Source organism: Conger conger, chromosome 16, assembly GCF_963514075.1.
Source record: "Conger conger chromosome 16, fConCon1.1, whole genome shotgun sequence".
NCBI classification, from domain to species: Eukaryota; Metazoa; Chordata; class Actinopteri; order Anguilliformes; family Congridae; genus Conger; species Conger conger.
The window spans coordinates 32,334,565-32,353,569 of NC_083775.1; the positions used below are offsets into that span (position 1 = coordinate 32,334,565).

General features: G+C 42.2%; 1 protein-coding gene across 1 annotated transcript in view; it reads right to left on the reverse strand.

The window, feature by feature from the left end:
• LOC133114720 (C1q-related factor-like) overlaps positions 1–18,783 on the reverse strand; it is a 30,269-nt gene extending 11,486 nt beyond the window's left edge. The window contains exon 1 of the mRNA XM_061224304.1: positions 18,154–18,783. Coding sequence (XP_061080288.1) covers positions 18,154–18,783 — 630 coding nt within the window. The remainder of the gene's footprint in view (positions 1–18,153) is intronic.
• Positions 18,784–19,005: the final 222 nt, after the last annotated feature.

Consider the following 19,005-nt stretch of genomic DNA (forward strand, 5'->3'; position numbering starts at 1 on the left):
GCAGGGGGGTTGAGGCACATGGCTTTCACTGAGGCAGAGCTCCACACAGCTTCTCCTGGTTGGTTATGATGTACAGGGTTTGCTGTTGCAAAAATAAAACCATTGCACCAGTCGCACTGAAACAATCAGAATAATACCAAACATGAATATTATCTAAACTGACTTTGTCATGAAACATCCAATGCTGTACACATCATTTAGTGACTGAGTAAAGAGGGAGAGAGCAATGAAGGGGGGTTCAGGAGAAGGTCAGGGCCTAACAGGCCGTGCTCTCTGAAACCTTCCCGTGCCGTAAAGGATGTTGCCCCGTCGTAACGAGTTTTATGGCTGGAGGCCTGAGTCTTCCCCCACAGGCTCCTGCCCGTATGGGTGCGGAGATAGTGGGGGTTAATGGTGCATGCTCCTGGCTTAAATTACTTTACAGCCACATATTCCACAATACCAGAGGAAGCCAGCAAGCTGACCAGCCCTGAGTGATAATGCCAGATGTCCAGCCTTACATGTATGTGCGACTCGAGTCCCCATCTCTGCGGCAGGCAAGCCCCGGACGGCCAGACAGGCCACATACCTCAGCTCGGCTCAGCCTGAAAAGAGGAACGGTCAGTTCCACTGAAACAGATTTAACTGGGAGTACATGGAGAGTCTCCATTCAAAATTGAATTGAGGCTTGTACTAGGCTTAGTCTGTGTCTGAAACTGGCCATAAAAGATCAACACTGGATCACCATGTAGGGGGGTCAGGTGCAATGTACAGTGGACCTGGGCATTGTTTGCTCGGGCAGCTGAAACTGACTCTTGGTCTCTCGCAGATATTTGAGGGGGCATGTACTTATACAGTCTGCATGTGTTTTGTAGATTTGGAGAAGGCTTATGACTGTTTCTCAGGGAATCTTGTGGAAGGTGCTGCGGGAGTATTGGGTGCTGGGTTCGCATTCTTGTCATGAACTCAAGCTTGTTCAATTTGAGTGTCGGACTCTGCCAAGGGCGCCCCTTGTCTCCCCTCCTGCTCCTGATATTCATGGACATGATTTCAAAGTGCAGCTGAGGTCTGGAGTGTGTGCAGTTTGGGGACAGAGGGATGACATCTCTGTTGTTTGTGGATGATGTCCTTTAGGCCTGATCATACTGTGACCATGTAAAATGTATCAACAGCCACAAGGATAACACTGAAGTTATGAGACACTGAAATAACAAGTCCTATGGACAGTGCATGCAACCTGTGTAGAGTACAATCTGTGTTTTTTTGGCTCTGCACTAGAGCAACTGTGCTCTATTTCTTCTTAATGATGTTCCATTTGGTTTTGGTAAGTATCTTGTTTGGCCTTTTTTTTGTTGTCTTATTTATCACCCTCATGATGGCTTCTTTCAGTTTTATTGGCACAACTCTGGTAGTCATTTTGACAAATACAAATAACAGACTCCAAAGGCAATCAAAAGCCTAGAATCAAGACTAGATACTGAAAGCATTCTTAAGGATACGATGGAATACACCTGACTAATCAGAAACAGCTGAGAAGCCAACTGTGCACAATTAGGTGGACTATGTATAAAAAGGTATGTACAGGTAGTTCCTACAGAGACTTTGTATGTACTACATGAATGCCCTTACCTTAAAGGTGACCTCATATTCAAGGTTTAATTTCTATGGGGTGCCAACTGTGACATTAACAACAGCTAAATGTTTAATTAAGTATTTTTTATTATTTAGCTAAATGTATGAAGCTTTTAGTTAAATATTTAGCTTAAAGGTACAATAGGCAAGATTTTTTTATTAAAACATTGTACTTTTTATTAAAACTCTGTATACTAATGCTTATTATCCAAGCAAAGACTACACACTTATTAAACAATACCAATTTGCTATCGGTAGCAACAAGCAAATTAGCCATAGTTAGCTCGATTAATTTATAAATATCCACCTGAGGCAATACAAACATAGTAGCGAGCGTTGCAAGCATAGTTGCACAAGCATTGTCCCTCAGGTGGATATTTGTAAATTCGGCAAGCTAACTAAAAACTAATTTACTTGTTGCTACCGATAATTATATAATTTTATAATACATTACATTACGTTAACGGCATTTGGCAGATACTCTTATCCAGATATGTATTCTTTGCTTGGATTGTGAGCAATAGTATACAGAGTTTCAGTGATCGCTTGTCTGGAGTGCAATTTGGGTAGCTACAAGTTCCTTTTATCTCTTTATGTCGTGCATTTAGCTAAACCTGCTGCCTCACAGCAAGGAGGTCCTGTGGGATAGGCTCCAGCCCCCCTGCGCCCCTGTACAGGATAAGCGGGTTAGGATAATGAATGAATTAATGAATGTAAGTTGCAGTTGCATCGTTTGTGTTACACTATCACATCTTAGTTATATAGCCAGCTAGTTCCAAGGCCAACTAAGTCGCTTGCTCATAATATAGTTGGTTAGCTAAAGTGAAAACTTCAAAAAGATAAAACATATTAATAGTGTTGTGCAGCACACTAAAGTCAGCATTTCATAAAGTCACCCGATCGGCAAACATTTTCTTACCAGAACATTACGAAAAGACGGCAGGCTCTTCCACGTTTTTCACTGTCAACTTTCTAAGACAGTGCATGTTGTGGTTTGAGGGTGTTTGTTGCTGCAATTCCTCTTTTGACCATTAGGAGTCTGAAATTACCTATTGTTCCTTAAATATATAAAATCTTTAGCTGAATATTTACCTAATGTATAAAACATTTAGCTAAATATTTGTAAAGTTTCAAAAGTTTCTTTTCATTTTTTATCCATAATCCATTTTATAAATTTAGATAACCAAGCTGCTGTACTGTAAGATTCCCAACCTTGTTCTCTCAATCTGATACTTAGTCATCGTCCAGTTAAATTTGTTTAATCATTCTAAAAATTGGCAAGTATGATAGCACCATGGCTTCCATGAGGCACCCAGGTGGTTGCTGCATATTGGTGGAAATAAATGCCAAAATGCATGAAACCCTTCCAATAAAAAGCAGTTCTCATTAGTAAAAAAATATATATCTTAAATTCACATTTCTTCATCAAAACCAACCTCCCAATTTACATTACATGATAGGCATTTAGCAGATGCTGTTATCCAGAGCGACAACAAAGTGCAAATCGAACCCAGGGACAAGTGCGATGAGGAAAGTTCGGTTCCGAGTCCTAGCATGACCACATAGAAACAATTTGAACCCTTGAAGACTACATCAACTTACCATGTAGCATATCACGGTTGGCAGCTGGAATACCCCGAGTACAACATACAACAATACTATATATATATATATATATATATATATATAGAGTAGTGTCAGTATAATTTAGTTTAAATAAAAATCAAAAAACCAAACTATACATTTATAAAAAGCATAGTAAATGGTTGGCAATTATATAGCGCCTTTATCCAAAGCACTGTACAATTGATGCTTCTCATTCACCCATTCATACACACACTCAAACACTGACAGTGATTGGCTGCCATGCAAGGCACCGACCAGCTCGTCAGGAGCATTTAGGGGTTAGGTGTCTTGCTCAGGGACACTTCGACACAGCCCGGGCGGGGGATCGAACCGGCAACCCTCCGACTGCCAGACAAATGCTCTTACTGCCTGAGCCATGTCGCCCCATATGCAATAGGACAATAGTATGCAATAGAACACATGGGAGCATTTAAAAAAATATTAATATGTGTTCAATGGCCACATTTGGGCTCTGCATCACAGGCCATGTTTGCACATCCATATGAGACTTGCTAGATTTAATCTGGAAAGTAAACAGTACAGCCCACCGATCTCCAAGGCAACACACAACAGAATTTCTTTTCTGAGTGGTTTCTGCACACTTTCCCACCTTTTGTTTCCCTCAGCCCTACTGATTGCCTGTGACCTCATAGCTGATCCCCCTTATGAGATTTAGTATGCAAAAAATAATATAAAGTCCCGGGCACTAATTTCAGCAATTCTGAGGCAAGATAATCTCTCATTAACAAGGCGTTTTTGCCCACAGAACTGCTGTTCACTGGATGTTCAGTTTTTGGACCATTCTCTGCAAACTCTAGAGACTGTTTTGTGTGAAAATCCCAGGAGATCAGCAATTTCTGAGATACTCAAACCTGACACCAACAACCATTCCATGGTCAAAGTCACTTGGATCACATTTCTTTCCCATTCTTACATTTGGTCTGAAAATCTATGAGTGTAGATCTAAGCAATCATCATCATCTGTAATAAATATGTACATACCATTGCTCTTGTACTAAGGGCCAAGGACGACGTACCAAATAGATTGGTAAATGAAATGGAACAAGATCAAGGCTGCTTCAAAATTTTGACTTGTGCCACGTACAGTTTGCATGAAGAGAAAGAAACTATATAAATAAAAAAATGTATGCAGTGGCTCCAGACAGTATTCAGGCCCCTTCACTTTTTCTACTCTTTATTGTATTGTAGATTTAATTTGAAATGGATACAATAGCCATTTTGCCCATCAATCTACTCTCAATTCTGACCAGTCTCCCTGTCCCTGCTCCTGAGAAGCAACCCCATAGCATGATGCTGCCACCACCATGCTTCACTGTAGAGATGGTATTAGCCAGGTGATGAACAGTGCCTGGTGTTCACCAGACCTAGTGCTTGGAGTTCTGCCGAGAGTTAAATGTTTGTCTCATCAGACCAGAGAATGTTTTTCCTCTCAGGGCTGTCATATGCCTTTTACTTAAGAGTGGCTTCCGTCTAGCCACTCTACCATAAAGGCCTAATTGATGGAGTGCTGCTGAGATGGTCATCCTTCCAGTAGGTTCTCCTATCTCTGCAGAGATCTTCCAAAGCTCTGTCAGAGTGACAGTTGGGTTCTTGGTCACCTCCCTGACTAGGGCCCTTCTTGTCCGATAACTCAGTTTTCCCGGACGGCCAACTCTAGGAAGAGTTCTGGACTGGTGGTTCTAAACTTCCATTTCACAATTGTTGAGGCCACTGTGCTCCAGGGTACACTGAAAGCTTTAGAAATGGTTTTTGCCCAGATCTATGCCTCGCCACAATTTTATTTGCAGAGGTCCAAAGAGAGTTCCTTGGACTTTGTGACTTGGCTTTCTCAACTACGTATGTCCAATCAATTCAATTTGCATTTGCCACAGATGGACTCATAAGGATAATTAATGCAAACGGGATGCAATCGAATTAAATCTACAACGCAATAAAGTTTTAAAAGAGTGAAAGGGGTCTGAATACTTTTTGAAGCCACTGTATATTATATTATATCTTATCCGATGGCATCCATTTCAAAACATGCAATCAGTGTTACATGTCAGTGTGAGTTTGCATATACGCACACTGACACGGTGTAATGTTGCAATAAGACCATGTACTCGGGAGAGTGAGACTACCTGCATTGTCAGGTGTTCATTTCATTGAGAATTCACAGCGTGACATGGGGGGAGCCTCCTAATACTGCTCTGTCACTCCTGTCTACCTCCACTATGGCCAGTTCTGGCAGTGCTTCAAGGACTTCTCGACTCCCCTATAAGATGGCAACAGCGCTCTAATGAGGGGGATCGAGTCCAGTAATGTGTCTGTTTGTCATTTACCGAGAGTGAACCTGATGACCAGTACTCCTGCTGATCCTGACCCAGCCACCCCCACTCTGTCCAGCCTGCCTGGCCCCAGCACCTGAATAAATAACCCCGCACTGCACATTACAGTGATTCGAGGCTAATTCTTGTAAAATAAGTATGCTGTATGGCTAATCAGTCCCAAGAGAATCTCTCTGAGTGTTTTTGTGATTATTTTGTGGTCCAAAATGACTGAAATTGCAGCGGCCTTTTCTGAAAAATTGCAATTGCTTTTGATGGTTTATTTTATTTCTGGCTGTATTACCAAATTAACTTCTCCTCGTGGATCGATAAAGTATTTTCCATCTGTCAAAATGACACAGGAAAACATATGACCAACAGAGCCATAAGAAATATTCAGACAAAGGCAAGAGAGATTAAACAGAACATTTCCTTTGTGTCTTGCCTGGCGGAAAGTACTTTTATGGCTGTCAACAAATACTTAAATCTAAAGATTAAGTTTGCAATTTAAATCATGGTACAGAAAGGCAGACAATTGACTTTTCTCTTTGTACTCTGAGGGACTGATGAAAATAATGGACTCAGACTCGTTGGTATACAAAGCGAAGGGGCTGTCATTCACATATATGAATGGGATAGGCAGAATAGCAGACAACTGACTTTTCTCTCAATCTTGTGCTCAATCTTGCCTCGTGTGTGCAGAAACGACTTTTCACTTACCGAGCGTGCACAACCTGATCTCCACCTACCTACAGAGTCCACATAGACTCCTCACTTACCTACAAGGTGCACATAGACTGCTCCTCACTTACCTACAAGGTGCAGATAGACTGCTCCTCACTTACCTATGAGGTGCACATAGACTGTTCTTCACTTACCTACGAGGTTCACATAGACTGTTCTTCACTTACCTACAAGGTGCACATAGACTGTTCTTCACTTACCTACAAGGTGCACATAGACTGTTCTTCACTTACCTACGAGGTGCACATAGACTGTTCTTCACTTACCTACAAGGATCCCAGACTGCTCCTCACTTACCTAGAAGGAGCCCAGACTGCTCTTCACTTACCTACGAGGTTCACATAGACTGCTCTTCACTTACCTACGAGGTTCACATAGACTGCTCTTCACTTACCTACAAGGAGCCCAGACTGCTCTTCACTTACCTAGAGAGTGCACATGCAGTAGACTTACATGCACATAGAGTGCACATACACTGCTCTATACTTAGTGTGCTGCAGAGAGGCTACTCAACCCTGCTTTATGCTAAACAGTATGATTACTCATACAAATTTCAGTGGTTGCTGACAGCTGGCAGACAACCACTGAGATGATGTCACAGGCAGTTCTGAATATTTCTCAATTTTTCTCTTTATACACAGGTGTTGTGTAGGCTTCAGGTCATGCTCCTTGAGTACATAAAACCTGTCATGAATTCTTTGTATTTAACATGTATTAGTTGATTTCAAACATTCTATATATACTCTTTCATATTGTTCTGGGTTTTTTGTAATTGTTTGAATGTTAATTATTGTGATGGACCTTTCTGGGAAAGAGGGAGAGATCATTTGGATGGATGGAACTAAAAGCCACTACAAATTCCCAGAGATGAATACAGTGCCATGTTAATAATGAATCGAAAAAGGTCAACCCCAATGTTCTAAGAAACTCAACCCGAAAGTTCTACTGGGGCGCAATGGAAGGTTTTTGGTTATTCTAGTGCATATGCTTTCTGTTTACACCACTACTCTTTCAGAACATCTCTTAATAATGTGCACTGCACAAGCCACTATGTGAGAATCCACCAAATTACCCTGTTTTGTCTTTGAGACATGATGCATGGGGAGGGGGGGGGGGTGGTTACAATTCATATTGTACTGTGTTTTTTGTTACTGTTGTTTCCACATTTTGAAAACCTCACCAATAAACTAATTAAGTACACCCACCCACCACAGCTGGTTGTCATTAAAAATGAAGGCTAGCGAGGCCTGACTTCTGCAGCCGGTTGGCATTTCATACAAATGCGTTTCACTGTTTAATGGCCCTGCTATAACTAAGTAGGCTTCCTGTAATGTTCTGTTTGACAGAGTGTCAAATCTAATGTCCAATTATACACCACATCAAGGCTAAAGGACTGACTTTGCTCCATCTTGCTGGGGAACACAAAGTGCCATTTATTATGTGCTCTGCACCTCCATCCTGTTCTGCCAAGGATTTGTCAGTTTAAATGAGTTATCATTCACCAGTTAGGAAGCCCAGGCCAATGTTTTACATCCATAGTTCCTCAACATCTCCTTTGAAGTTTATGTTCTTAAACTATCCATACAGTGATGTTATCCTGTTGTCCCTATCCTTCAAAGTACTACAGATAGCTGATTTTATGTTGAGAAATACTAAAAGACATCAGGTTTTTAAAAATTGTAAAATTAAACCTGTCTGTATCAGTGTCTCAATGTCAATAAACGCAAACTGGAATGCTTTAATTTCATTGGCTTTGGAAGAGCCTTATTACAGCTTTCGTTAAAGTGATCAGTGGATATAACGAAGCAGGGATTCAGCTCAAGTTATTAGTTTCGCCTTTTCCAACGCTTGTTGGTGGTGATTGATTTGGTGCTCATTAAGACACCTGGATGTATCAGAGAGAAAACAGTTGACCATACTGGAACTTTTCAGTTCCAAAATAAATAGCACTATGGATCAAAATAACTATGGAACTGTTTTTCCACATATCTGTGCTCTTTCTGTAATGCTACATTGGACTATTGGTATTCCTATAATTGCTAAAATTGAGAAATTTGTTTATGTTAGCTAGCTAGGTCTGCCATGTCCTGTTCAAATGGCTAGCTGCCTAGTTGGAATTAGCAAGATTATGATTGGATCACATAATCATATGGGAGGCTACTTTGCTTTCTTTCACGTAATTTACTGGTATTTCAGATTGCTTACTATGGGCGTGCTTACCGTTACTTGTTTGTTTTTTTTGTTTTGTTTTTCTGTGTACCTTGGAATTAAATCCTGTGGGCAGCCCTGTTTGGCTCTATACTCCACTCTACATTGGACTCATTACATTACATTAATGGTATTTGGCAGATGCTCTTATCCAGAGCGACATACAACAAAGTGTATACCCATAACCAGGGATAAGTGCGCTGAAAGACCCTAGAGGGAAGTACAATTTCAGCTGCTACCTGTACAACAAAGATAAGGACCAGGGCCTATTTGAATTTTTTTTTTTAAACAAACAAATAAACAAACAAACAACAAAGCAAACGTGACCAAACTTAACTATCCAAACACTGCTTACCTAGCCAACTAAACAATCGATACACAAAGTAAATCACAGAAAGACAACAATTAAGGTTCACAGGGAGGTAGGAAGGGACGGGGAGAGGTGCTGCTTGAAGAGGTGCGTCTTCAGTTTGCGCGTGAAGGTGGGGAGAGATTCTACAGTTCTGACCTCAACGGGGAGTTCATTCCACCACCGTGGAGCCAGAACAGACAGTAGTCGTGAGCGTGAGGTGGAGGGTTCAAAATGAAACAATGAATATGAGATTAAAATGCAGACTGTCACCTTAAATACATCCATATCAGGTGACATGTAGGAATAACATAATTTTTATACATAGCCCCCTGTCGAATAACTAATAAATATATTTACATTTACATTTACATGCATCAAAGCAAAGGCAAAGCATCATATCCATAACTAGGAAAATACACATGGAATGCTGTTCTAAACATATAGTCTTCATCATAAGTGCAATTTCTTTTTTTTTTTTTGGGGTTAGACAAGGAGGATAGGGATATCAGAAAGGGGGTGCGGGGGAAATCAGGAGGGAGGACTAAGGTAGAGTTTGAAAAGGTGTGAGTCTGCGTCAAAATAGGGGGAGGGATTCTGCTGTCCTGACAGTGGTAGGCAAGTCATTCCACCACTGAGGAACCAGAACGGAAAACAGGCGTGAACGTGCAGCTCCACCGCCAGGTGCACGTAGAGAGGGAACCATAAGGCGACCAGAGCTGGCAGACCGGTGTGGTCTAGCTGGGGAGTAGGGAGTGATCAAGGATTGTATGTAAGGTGGGGCAGTCCCCTTAGCAGCCTGAAATGCCAACACTAGGGCCTTGAATCGGATGCGTGCGGCAATAGGAAGCCAGTGGAGGCCAATGAGAAGCGGGGTGACATGAGCCTTTGAGAGACTTGATTATTATTTTTGGGGACCAAAAGTAATTGGACAGTTGGACAGCAAATTAAGGCAGAAACCAGAAACAATTATATGCTTTTATTGAGGACAAAGGTGATTGACAAAGTCAAGACATTTTGGAAGGATCAAATGTATTACCATTCAAATGTTAGTATTAGGTCAGATATGACCCGAGTTGGTTGCTTGAGGGTTAAGGAATTTATTCATTTATACTTTATCCCATGAATATCTGAGTCTGATCACCCGCTCCCGCCTGCAATCGTGTTCCAGCATCTACAGGGCTTGGCCTCTAAAATGCCTCATAATTTAGGCCTACATATCGGTATGAGTTGCAACCAGTTCTATTTCAGTTCAGTCAATGCATTAAATTCATTTGGAAGTCAATTAGTGGACTGAAAATGCACATAATGTTCCAATGAGTAGATAGAATTTCTTGAATTTGCTGAATCAAACAGGAATTAATTGCAATTTTGTTTTGGACTAACCCCTAATAAAGATATGGCCAACCCAAAACAAAAAAAAGGGGTTAAGAGCACCAAAACCAACATGCTTTCAGATCTCCATTATTTCACTTTGATCTTTACTTGGATCCTCATTCAATTGGATGGCATTTTCCTAGCAGCTGTGTGTGAAGCAGGACACCTGTAGTTATAAGCAGTCCTGCTGCTGTGCTTAGCTGTACTAATCCACTCTGTGCTGTACTGTAGCAGCAATCTGACCATACCTGGGGGCGCTGGAACAGGTAGGCTCTTCTGCGCGTCAGTAAAACAATAGGGAGGTACAAGGTGCTTGTTGAATGCAGGGGATTTTGGAAACTAAAGGCTGCTGCTAGCATCGCTGCAGGCCGACAGCTCTCTCAGCGCAGGGGGGGGGACGCATTGGATGCCGCACAAGTCACGGCTTCTCCAGCTGGATCAATGAACTTCATGACAAAGAATAGGGCAACGATCTCAGGAGCAGAAAGCAGAGAGGAGCGGGAGTGAGCAGGGAAGGGGGGGGGGGGGGGGGGGGGGGGGGCGGTAATGAGGTTGGGAACGACCAAAAGGGAGGACTGCGGATTCGGCAGGTTTGCGCTTTTCACGGCAAAGTTTTCCCGTGTTCACCCCCCCCCCCCCCCCCCCCCCCCCCCCCCCCCCGGCTCTTCAATGCCCCTTGCGCTGGACTTTGTTTTGGAGACCTGGCAACCCTGGAGGATGGAGGAGGGAAGGAATGAACACGGGAGGAGAGGAGTGGAGTGAACGAGGGAAAGGAGAAGGGAGCAGGGAGTTTAGTAGGGGAGAGGAAGAGGAGGGAACAGAGTGAGCAGGGGCAGCGGTAATTGCTCGGGAAGAGACAAGCTCGGGAACTTATTAAAGAACAGAGACAGCGTGATTATTCACCCCAGGCCCCCGAAGACAATGACGCCAACATCATCAGTTTTAATTAAGTCTGAAATGCTTCTCAGATTAATAACTATATTAGAAAGGAATTTAAGAAGAAATACAAACAGTACAAACAAAGTTTTTAAATTACGATTAAGCAGACTGCCTAAACAGAACTTTCTTTTTTCCCTGGTGCACGGAAATTGGTTTGGCATCATTAAACTGCCTCATCTCCCCAGGTGTCCCAGCATGGAGGAGGCATAGTGGCAAGGGAGGGGGCACCATGAATGTAGACAATGGTAACTTGTTGAAATATTGCCAACTCACAAAATAGAGACTGCAAAATGAATTTCAGTGGCATATAAAATGTGTTGCCATGTGTTGAACAACAGCAACAGCAACAAAAAACATGGCAGCCAACTTGAGAAAGGACTATGTCTAAAACAAGCCAATGTCACAGGTAAGGACTTTGTGAATGTAATTCTCTCATGCTCAGGAAGTGTGTTTTCGCGGGTAGACCCTCTGAAGCCATGAGTGTGGCATGAAACGTGACAGCCGACTGGAAAGGTGGATCGTTTGAAGTGCCAGGGAAGAAAAAACACCGTGTACTGTGTGCATCCCTGTCCACAGCTCCCCACATACAGACCCTGTTCTTCACTCTCCTGAGAATGAGATATGCAGCACTTTGTTTCAGGGCCATTGGCTTTCCACTCTTTGTTTACCAACATTGGGCTGTCAATAAAAATGCCCAAAACTTGCCTACTGTTCCAGAATACAAAACACACTAATTATTAAACCAGTTCAATATTGCTACTAAATTCCAACCCCTGTGCTGTGTTCACATTACGACTATCAAAAATATGTGCTACAAAACACTTGCATAATAGGATATTACACTGTGGAAAAATTACACAGAATTTCCTACTACATTTCCAACAATGTTTTTCCCTAAAAATAGAGCAGTTATTCTTTATACATTTGTGCAGGTGCAGATGCAGGCACGTGTGAGCTCAATCCACAAAGAGAAAACTGCCTGTGAAAACGTTTTAAAAGTTGTCCAACTGGGTAGCAAAAGCGTAGAATTGGCAACACTGCCACTAGACACGTGCTCTGTGGTGGGAAACAAATTGCCTGTGTCAGTGTTGGCATCATGTGATCACCCTACTCTCTGAAAAAGGGCTCTTTGGCTTGTCTCCATCGAGAAACCTTTTTTGTTCTTTATCGAACTCTCTGTCATAGGTGTGAAGTGTGAAATCTCCCAGATAAAGAACCATTTCCCTCTCCCCCTCCACCTCAGCTAGTGTGTGGTGAGTGTTCTGGCACAAAATGGGATCCATGCATCACCCTGGTGGGTGCTACTCATTGGTGGTGGTTAAGACAAGTTACCCCCTCATCACTGTAAAGCTCTTTGCGTGTCTAGAAAAGCACTGTATAAGATGCAATAGTATATCATTTTGCCTGAAAAATAACCCATGAACTACATAGGGTTGTTCAATGGAATCACAGAGTAGTTACCACAACTGTCAAAATACTTAATTGTTTTACCCAGGTGTGTACTCATCATAATGACAGAGACAACTTGTACTTTTACTCATTCTTAGACACACAGACCCAAAAGTGAGAACATTCAGGAAATGATGTAGTTCTGTTGGCTAAAACATGTGCTACTGCCATCCATTACATGAATGATGATCTTCATTAACTACAAGCTAAAGGTAACACCTACCACAGATATTGCGGACAAACAAGACAGACATCTCATTCATTCTTCCGTTCTCCCTTTTTATTAATTACAGGAAGTTCCCCTTCATAGTGAGAGTTTCCAGTGTGCATAGTGGGCTCCAGACATATTGGCACCCTTGATAAATATGCAAAAATGTGCTGTGAACTAAAATAGAATAAATTATTCACATAATCAAAAAATGTTCAACATGCTTAAAGTAGTGTGCTTTTTTAATGATTCGATGGAATCAAGCAAGATCCACAATTATTGGCATACCTGGTTTAATACTTTGTGATAATTTGTGATAAGGTTAAAGAACAGATTGAGAGTGACTTTTGACCATTCCCCCATACAGAAACTTTCAGAATCATTGATATCCTTGGGATATACGCTTCAGTTCAGATCACAGATTTTGATTTATGATTGGAGTCATTGTCCTGCTGGACAATCTACATATGACCATGACTCAGCTTCCTAGCAGAGGCAACCAGATTTTCTGCCAAGATTTCCAAGTACTTTGTTGAATTCATTGTGTCATTGATCATAAATAGTGTGCCTGGACCACTGGCAGCAAAATGTCTCCAAAACATCAATGACCCATTGCCATATTTGACAGTAGGCATGAGGTGCTTCTCCTTGTATGCATTCAATTTTGCCACCAAACGTGTTGATGGTGTGTAGGCCAAAAGGTTTGCAAGGTGAAGGGGCCATTTTCTGTTTTGTTTTTTTAGTCTTGGTGACCCCAAGACACTCCTTGGGTTATTTATAGCCTCCCTCACCATTTTCCTTACTGTCTGTGGGGATAATATGCACTTGTGTCCTCTTCCTGGCTTTCATTCATTCCATATGCTTTACGCTTTCTATTATTGCCCTTACAGTGCTTAGTGGTATGTTTAACCATCGATGCATTTATTTATTTTATTATCCAACTTGTTACGGTCAATTACCATCTGTGTCTTCTGAATTGACAGTTCTTTGACTTTTCCCATGCTGATGGCCGACAAAGGGATTCCGCATGCTTATCACCTCATTTTTATACTCTAGTGAAACAGGAAGTGATGGAATGACACAATATAGTCCATTTAGACTGAGATTAACTAAATTAAAGTAAAATTGTATTGCAAATTGAAATTTTTATTTGATTTTATCTACAATAAATTGTTAGGGGTGCCAATTTTCCCATATGGTTTTCCGAAAGAAAATTTGATTATTAAATAAAAAAGCATTACAACATGAGAGTAAATATATTGAAATAACAGTATATCGTTTTTGCGTATGTTAATAATAACAAAAAGGGCTACTTACATAAAATGTATTTGTTTAATTGGACATTAAAGGAAAGGGACATTGATGCCTTCTGCATTGTGCACCAGTTCTTTGGATTTTATTTATATAGAATACCTTTTTTAAAGTGCTTAAAAGTAGAGGGCTTGAATATATTAGCCCTCCATAGAAAGATGTCTATGAGTAACTGAAGTATCTCCCCCACAGCGTTATATGGGATCAAAATACCCCTCAAGCAGAAGGCATTTTATGGAGACATATGTCTCTGCACAATTCGCCGACATGGTTTAAATACATTTTCATGAACATGGTTGCATAGGAACCAGCCCCTTGATTTCATATGATGAGGTTTTGCTAGCTTTGATGTCGGCATTAACTCTCAACAGGCCATGGAGAAGCTTGCCTATCAGTTCTGAGAGATCAGTTTTCTAATTAAGCCAGGACATCTCCAGTCCCAATGTTAACTTTTTCAGAGGTTTTGAATATCAGGAGCTTGGTTCAAGTTTCATAATATATAATTAACCTGTAATAATGAAACATTAATAGAAAACCCAAATAGAAACTGATGTGTTCAAATGCTTCCTTAGAGCAGATATAAGAACACTTTCAGTATCTAGTCTTCACTGTAGCCTTTTGATTGCAATTGGAGTCTGTTATTGTTGTTTGTCAACAGCAGTTGTGCCAATGGCAGTCAAGAAAGCCATTATGAGGCTGAGAAATAAGGAAATAGAGTCAGAGACATAAACCAAACAATATGATTAACAAAATAAACAGGTTGGGACATCGTTAAGAAGAAAGGGGGCATTAGTGAGCCTAATAATTGCAATGGGGCTGGTAGGCCAAGGAAGACTTTTACAGTTCATGACTGAATAATTGCCGGCATAATGAAGAAAAAACAGCTGTCCAACAAATCAGAAACACTATTCAGGAGCTGGGTGTGAACGTCAATGACTGCTGAAGAAACAGATCTACACTGAAAGATGCAAACCCCTAGTTTACTGCAAAAACAGAATGATCAGGTTACAGTTTGAAAAGTAGTGCCAAAAACAGCAGCAGAGTTCTGCAAAAACATTCTTATGGACAGATGAGACCAAAACTGACTTGTAAGTGATGGCATCAGAAAAGTGTAGAGGCAAAAACTAACCGCCCAAAAACCAAAGCACCTCCCCTCATCTGTGAACCATGGTGGTGGTGGTAGTGACCACCACAGGTGCTGGCTCACTTGCCTTAATTGATAATGTAACTGCTGATAGCAGCAGCAGAATGAATTCTGAGGGTACAGAAACATCTTATCTGCTCAATTTGAAACAAATGCCTCAAACTCGGCAGGGTTGCTTCATCACGCAATAAGGCAATGAACCCAAGAATATACCAACAGCTTTATTCTTTCTAATGATGTTCCAAACAGTTTGTTTCAGCAAGCCTAGTTTACATCAGTCCTCATAAATGCTAATAACATACTCCAAAGGCAATCAAAAGCCTAGAATCAAGCTGCACTAAGGAAGCAATTGAATACACCCGACTAATCAGAAACAGCAGGGAGCCCAACTGTCCAAATACTTTCGGTCCTCTACAATGGAGGTGGGGTGGACTATGAAAGGGATCTACATGGATTACAGGATATGGATGACAGTCTGCACCCTGCACAAATAAAAAGTGACAGTTTGCACCCTGCAGCCTTAGTCCTGGATTGTTTTAAGCGATCTATTCAGAGCCAGTAAACCCTGATGAGATGGTATCACCGTGTAATCAGCTGCTTTAATTGATAGTTAAGTAAAGTACTGAGAAATAGCAAAAACCCGCAGACCCTGTGGCTCTCAAAGGGTTGCTGTACATTAATTTATGAAATCTCAAGTCAGATAATGGAGTTGTGCCTGGAATCGAAGATAAAATAAGTAAAAATAAGTGGGCCGGTCACTACCGAACACCAGCTATACAGAAAATTAAGGATCATATTGAGCGACCCAAGTTAAAAAGCGTGAACCGTGTTTGTCCGGATAAAATCCAACTGTAATTTTAACTACCTCCCTGATAAATTATCTCATGACAGTCAGGTTGCTCAGGCAACAGCACTGACTTGCGTTTAGACGAAAGGGCGTGCAATATTCCCTCTTCCTTCGGGTGCAGGTATTTAGTTTCAATTACTTTTCACATTTTGACACAGGTCAGTTCCTGTATTATTGATTCATACAAGCAAACAGAAACGTAGGCTAGTTTTTTTCAAATTGGCAGTTGTCATGAATCACGAAGCATTTCAAATGAAACGGTATTATAAGGTCGTGGTTTATTTCGTTATATTCAGCAAAAATATAAAATCCTATTCTCTTAAGTACTTTTATAGTTACTAACCAGAGTTACCAACTCTCATGCTTTTGGCGTGGGACTCATACTTTCAGGCTCTGTTTCACGCCGTCACATTGTTATGAGGGCAATGCATCTCACGCTGAAAATAAGATTTATTTCTTACACGTCGCGAAATTGGTGGCTATGTATATAGTTTATAACGAGATATAGCGTACGGAACATTTGGCTACAAAATAATTTTGTTTAAACCATGACAACCGTAAAGCCCCACAACTTCAGAACTGAATGCAATGCCGTTATAATCCGTTTCTGATAAATCTGAACAGAATAAAAATGTAGTGGCTGTGTTCGCAAAAGTATTGGTCATCGGCTGGTACCACAAGTGATGCATTCACTTCTTGCGTATGTTGTGACTTGTTTATTTGCGTTTGATATAGCTAAGATGATAATGTAAGATCGCTGTTTATGGTGGTTTCGGCACCAACAGTTATGATGCAGTCAAAATATTATTCCATTCCAAATTATATCGCCTACGTATTGACTAATATTGTGTCAGTTTTCAATTGCTAAAAATATATTGAAAGCCGGTGTCTTTATCATACTGAGCGTGACTCAGTCGACCACACATCCTTTCAACTTGCCCCGTAGGTAAAAACCTGAGCTCGAGAAACTGCGTTTTTACTTGTATTACTTTCATATATCCAAGTGCTGGGTCAAGTAGACTATGCTTGCAAGTGTACTCAGTCAAAACCAAGATTCATGGCGTATAATGAAAAATATAAATACAAAATAAAAAAACGTAAAAATGATCGCAATTGAAATATATGACTTGTGAGACTAGTTTAAAGTAAACGTCCAGTGTTTGTTTCCAATGGCGTTTGGAAATCAGTGTCGCCTCTCAGTGAACTTTGCAGTCGGTCATTATGTACAGCCTTTCTAATCACTTACGGAATTATTGGACTTGCAGACGTGATAAACGTTCTGAAATTCTGCTTCAGGCAATGGCAACGGAAAACAATTACTTGCAGAAAAGGAGCGAAAACATGAAAATGCAGGAGCAGCTCATGCTGAATTTAATTCAACCAACAATACAAACAACCAAAATAAAATCAAATTCATCCAATCTCTCTCACCCCCCCCCCCCCCCCCCCAAAAATAAAATAAAATAAAAATAAAATAATAATAATAATAATAATAATAATAATAATAATAATAATAATAATAATTTTTAAAAATCTGTATTTTAAGTGAGAGGAAATGTATAAACTAATTACCACCACTTCACTTCAGCTGCAAAGCTTATGTCATTGTTGCAGATCTTATGCCAAGGAGTTCTTAAAGAAGGCACATTACAGAATGACCATCCTGACAACGATAAGGAACGTTGAATGCCAAAAAGCCTTAAGAACTAACTGAAAATCCATCTGTTTTTGAGTGTTGAACAAGCATGCATTTCCAAACTTTCTTTCAGGCCATGTGCGGTGGTGCAGCTCTGTGAAAATCTGTGGGGATTTCAAGAGGTGCCACAGATGGACAGGTGTTTCCACAACCACATGCGGTACATCCACAAAGAGTCATTTCTCAAAGTAGCAGTGATATTTAACTGTGGATCCCTCAGGTCAGTATTGCCAACAAAGCCAAAGTGGGGCTGAGCGAGAGAGGGAGAGGGTGAGAGAGAGTGAGAGAGGGTGAGAGAGAGTGAGAGAGTCACTCACCTGCCCATTCTTGCAGAGGTCTGCCCACATGCTGGTGCCATCACCACCCCTCATTAACACGTGGTAGATGAAGAAGTAGGTGCCTGGAATGCTGCAGATGAACTTTCCAGAGGCGCCATCGTAGTCGTTGCCCACGTTTGTGACCACGTCGTCGAACTTGAGGATCTCGTAGCCCTCGTGGGGGTTCTTGAGCCCGGCGTAGAAGGCCACACGGGGAACGGTGGTGTAGGTGGCCGTGCTGATAGCTCCATTGTATACCCCCGGTCCCATTATCCCGGTCCTGCCCGGGTCCCCTCTCTCCCCCGGGGGGCCCGCGGGCCCCGGAGGACCGGGCTCTCCGGGAGGTCCCGGGGGTCCGGGCTTCCCCGGCCGGCCCGGCTTGCCCTGCGGGCCCTGCACCAGGGTGGAGGGCGGGGGCGCCAGGCCGCGGTCGCTGAGGGCCTCGGCCTCGGCACGGATGCCGTACCCGGAGCTGGTGCTGGCTCCGCCGCTGCTGCTGGTGGAGGCTCCCTGGTTCAGGTACGGGTCGCAGACCATCCGGCACGAGCCCAGCATCTCGTAGGGCCCGGTGTCGGTCCCCACGGAGCTCACCAGCACGGGAATGAGGACCACCAGCACCAGGATGAGCATGACCCCCACCGCCGCCACCACCAGGGTCTTCCTCCCCAGGCTGAACCGGGGGAGGGGCTGCGAGGCCAGCGCGGCTCTCCCCGGGGCCGAAATGGCGGCTGCTGGGCGGGGCGCGGGCCTGCCGGCGGCGGTCGGGACGCGGGGACCCCGGGCGGGGAGACGGGAGGCGTCCGAGGGAGAGGAACCCGCATGCACTCTCGGCGACGAGAAAAAAAAAAAGCC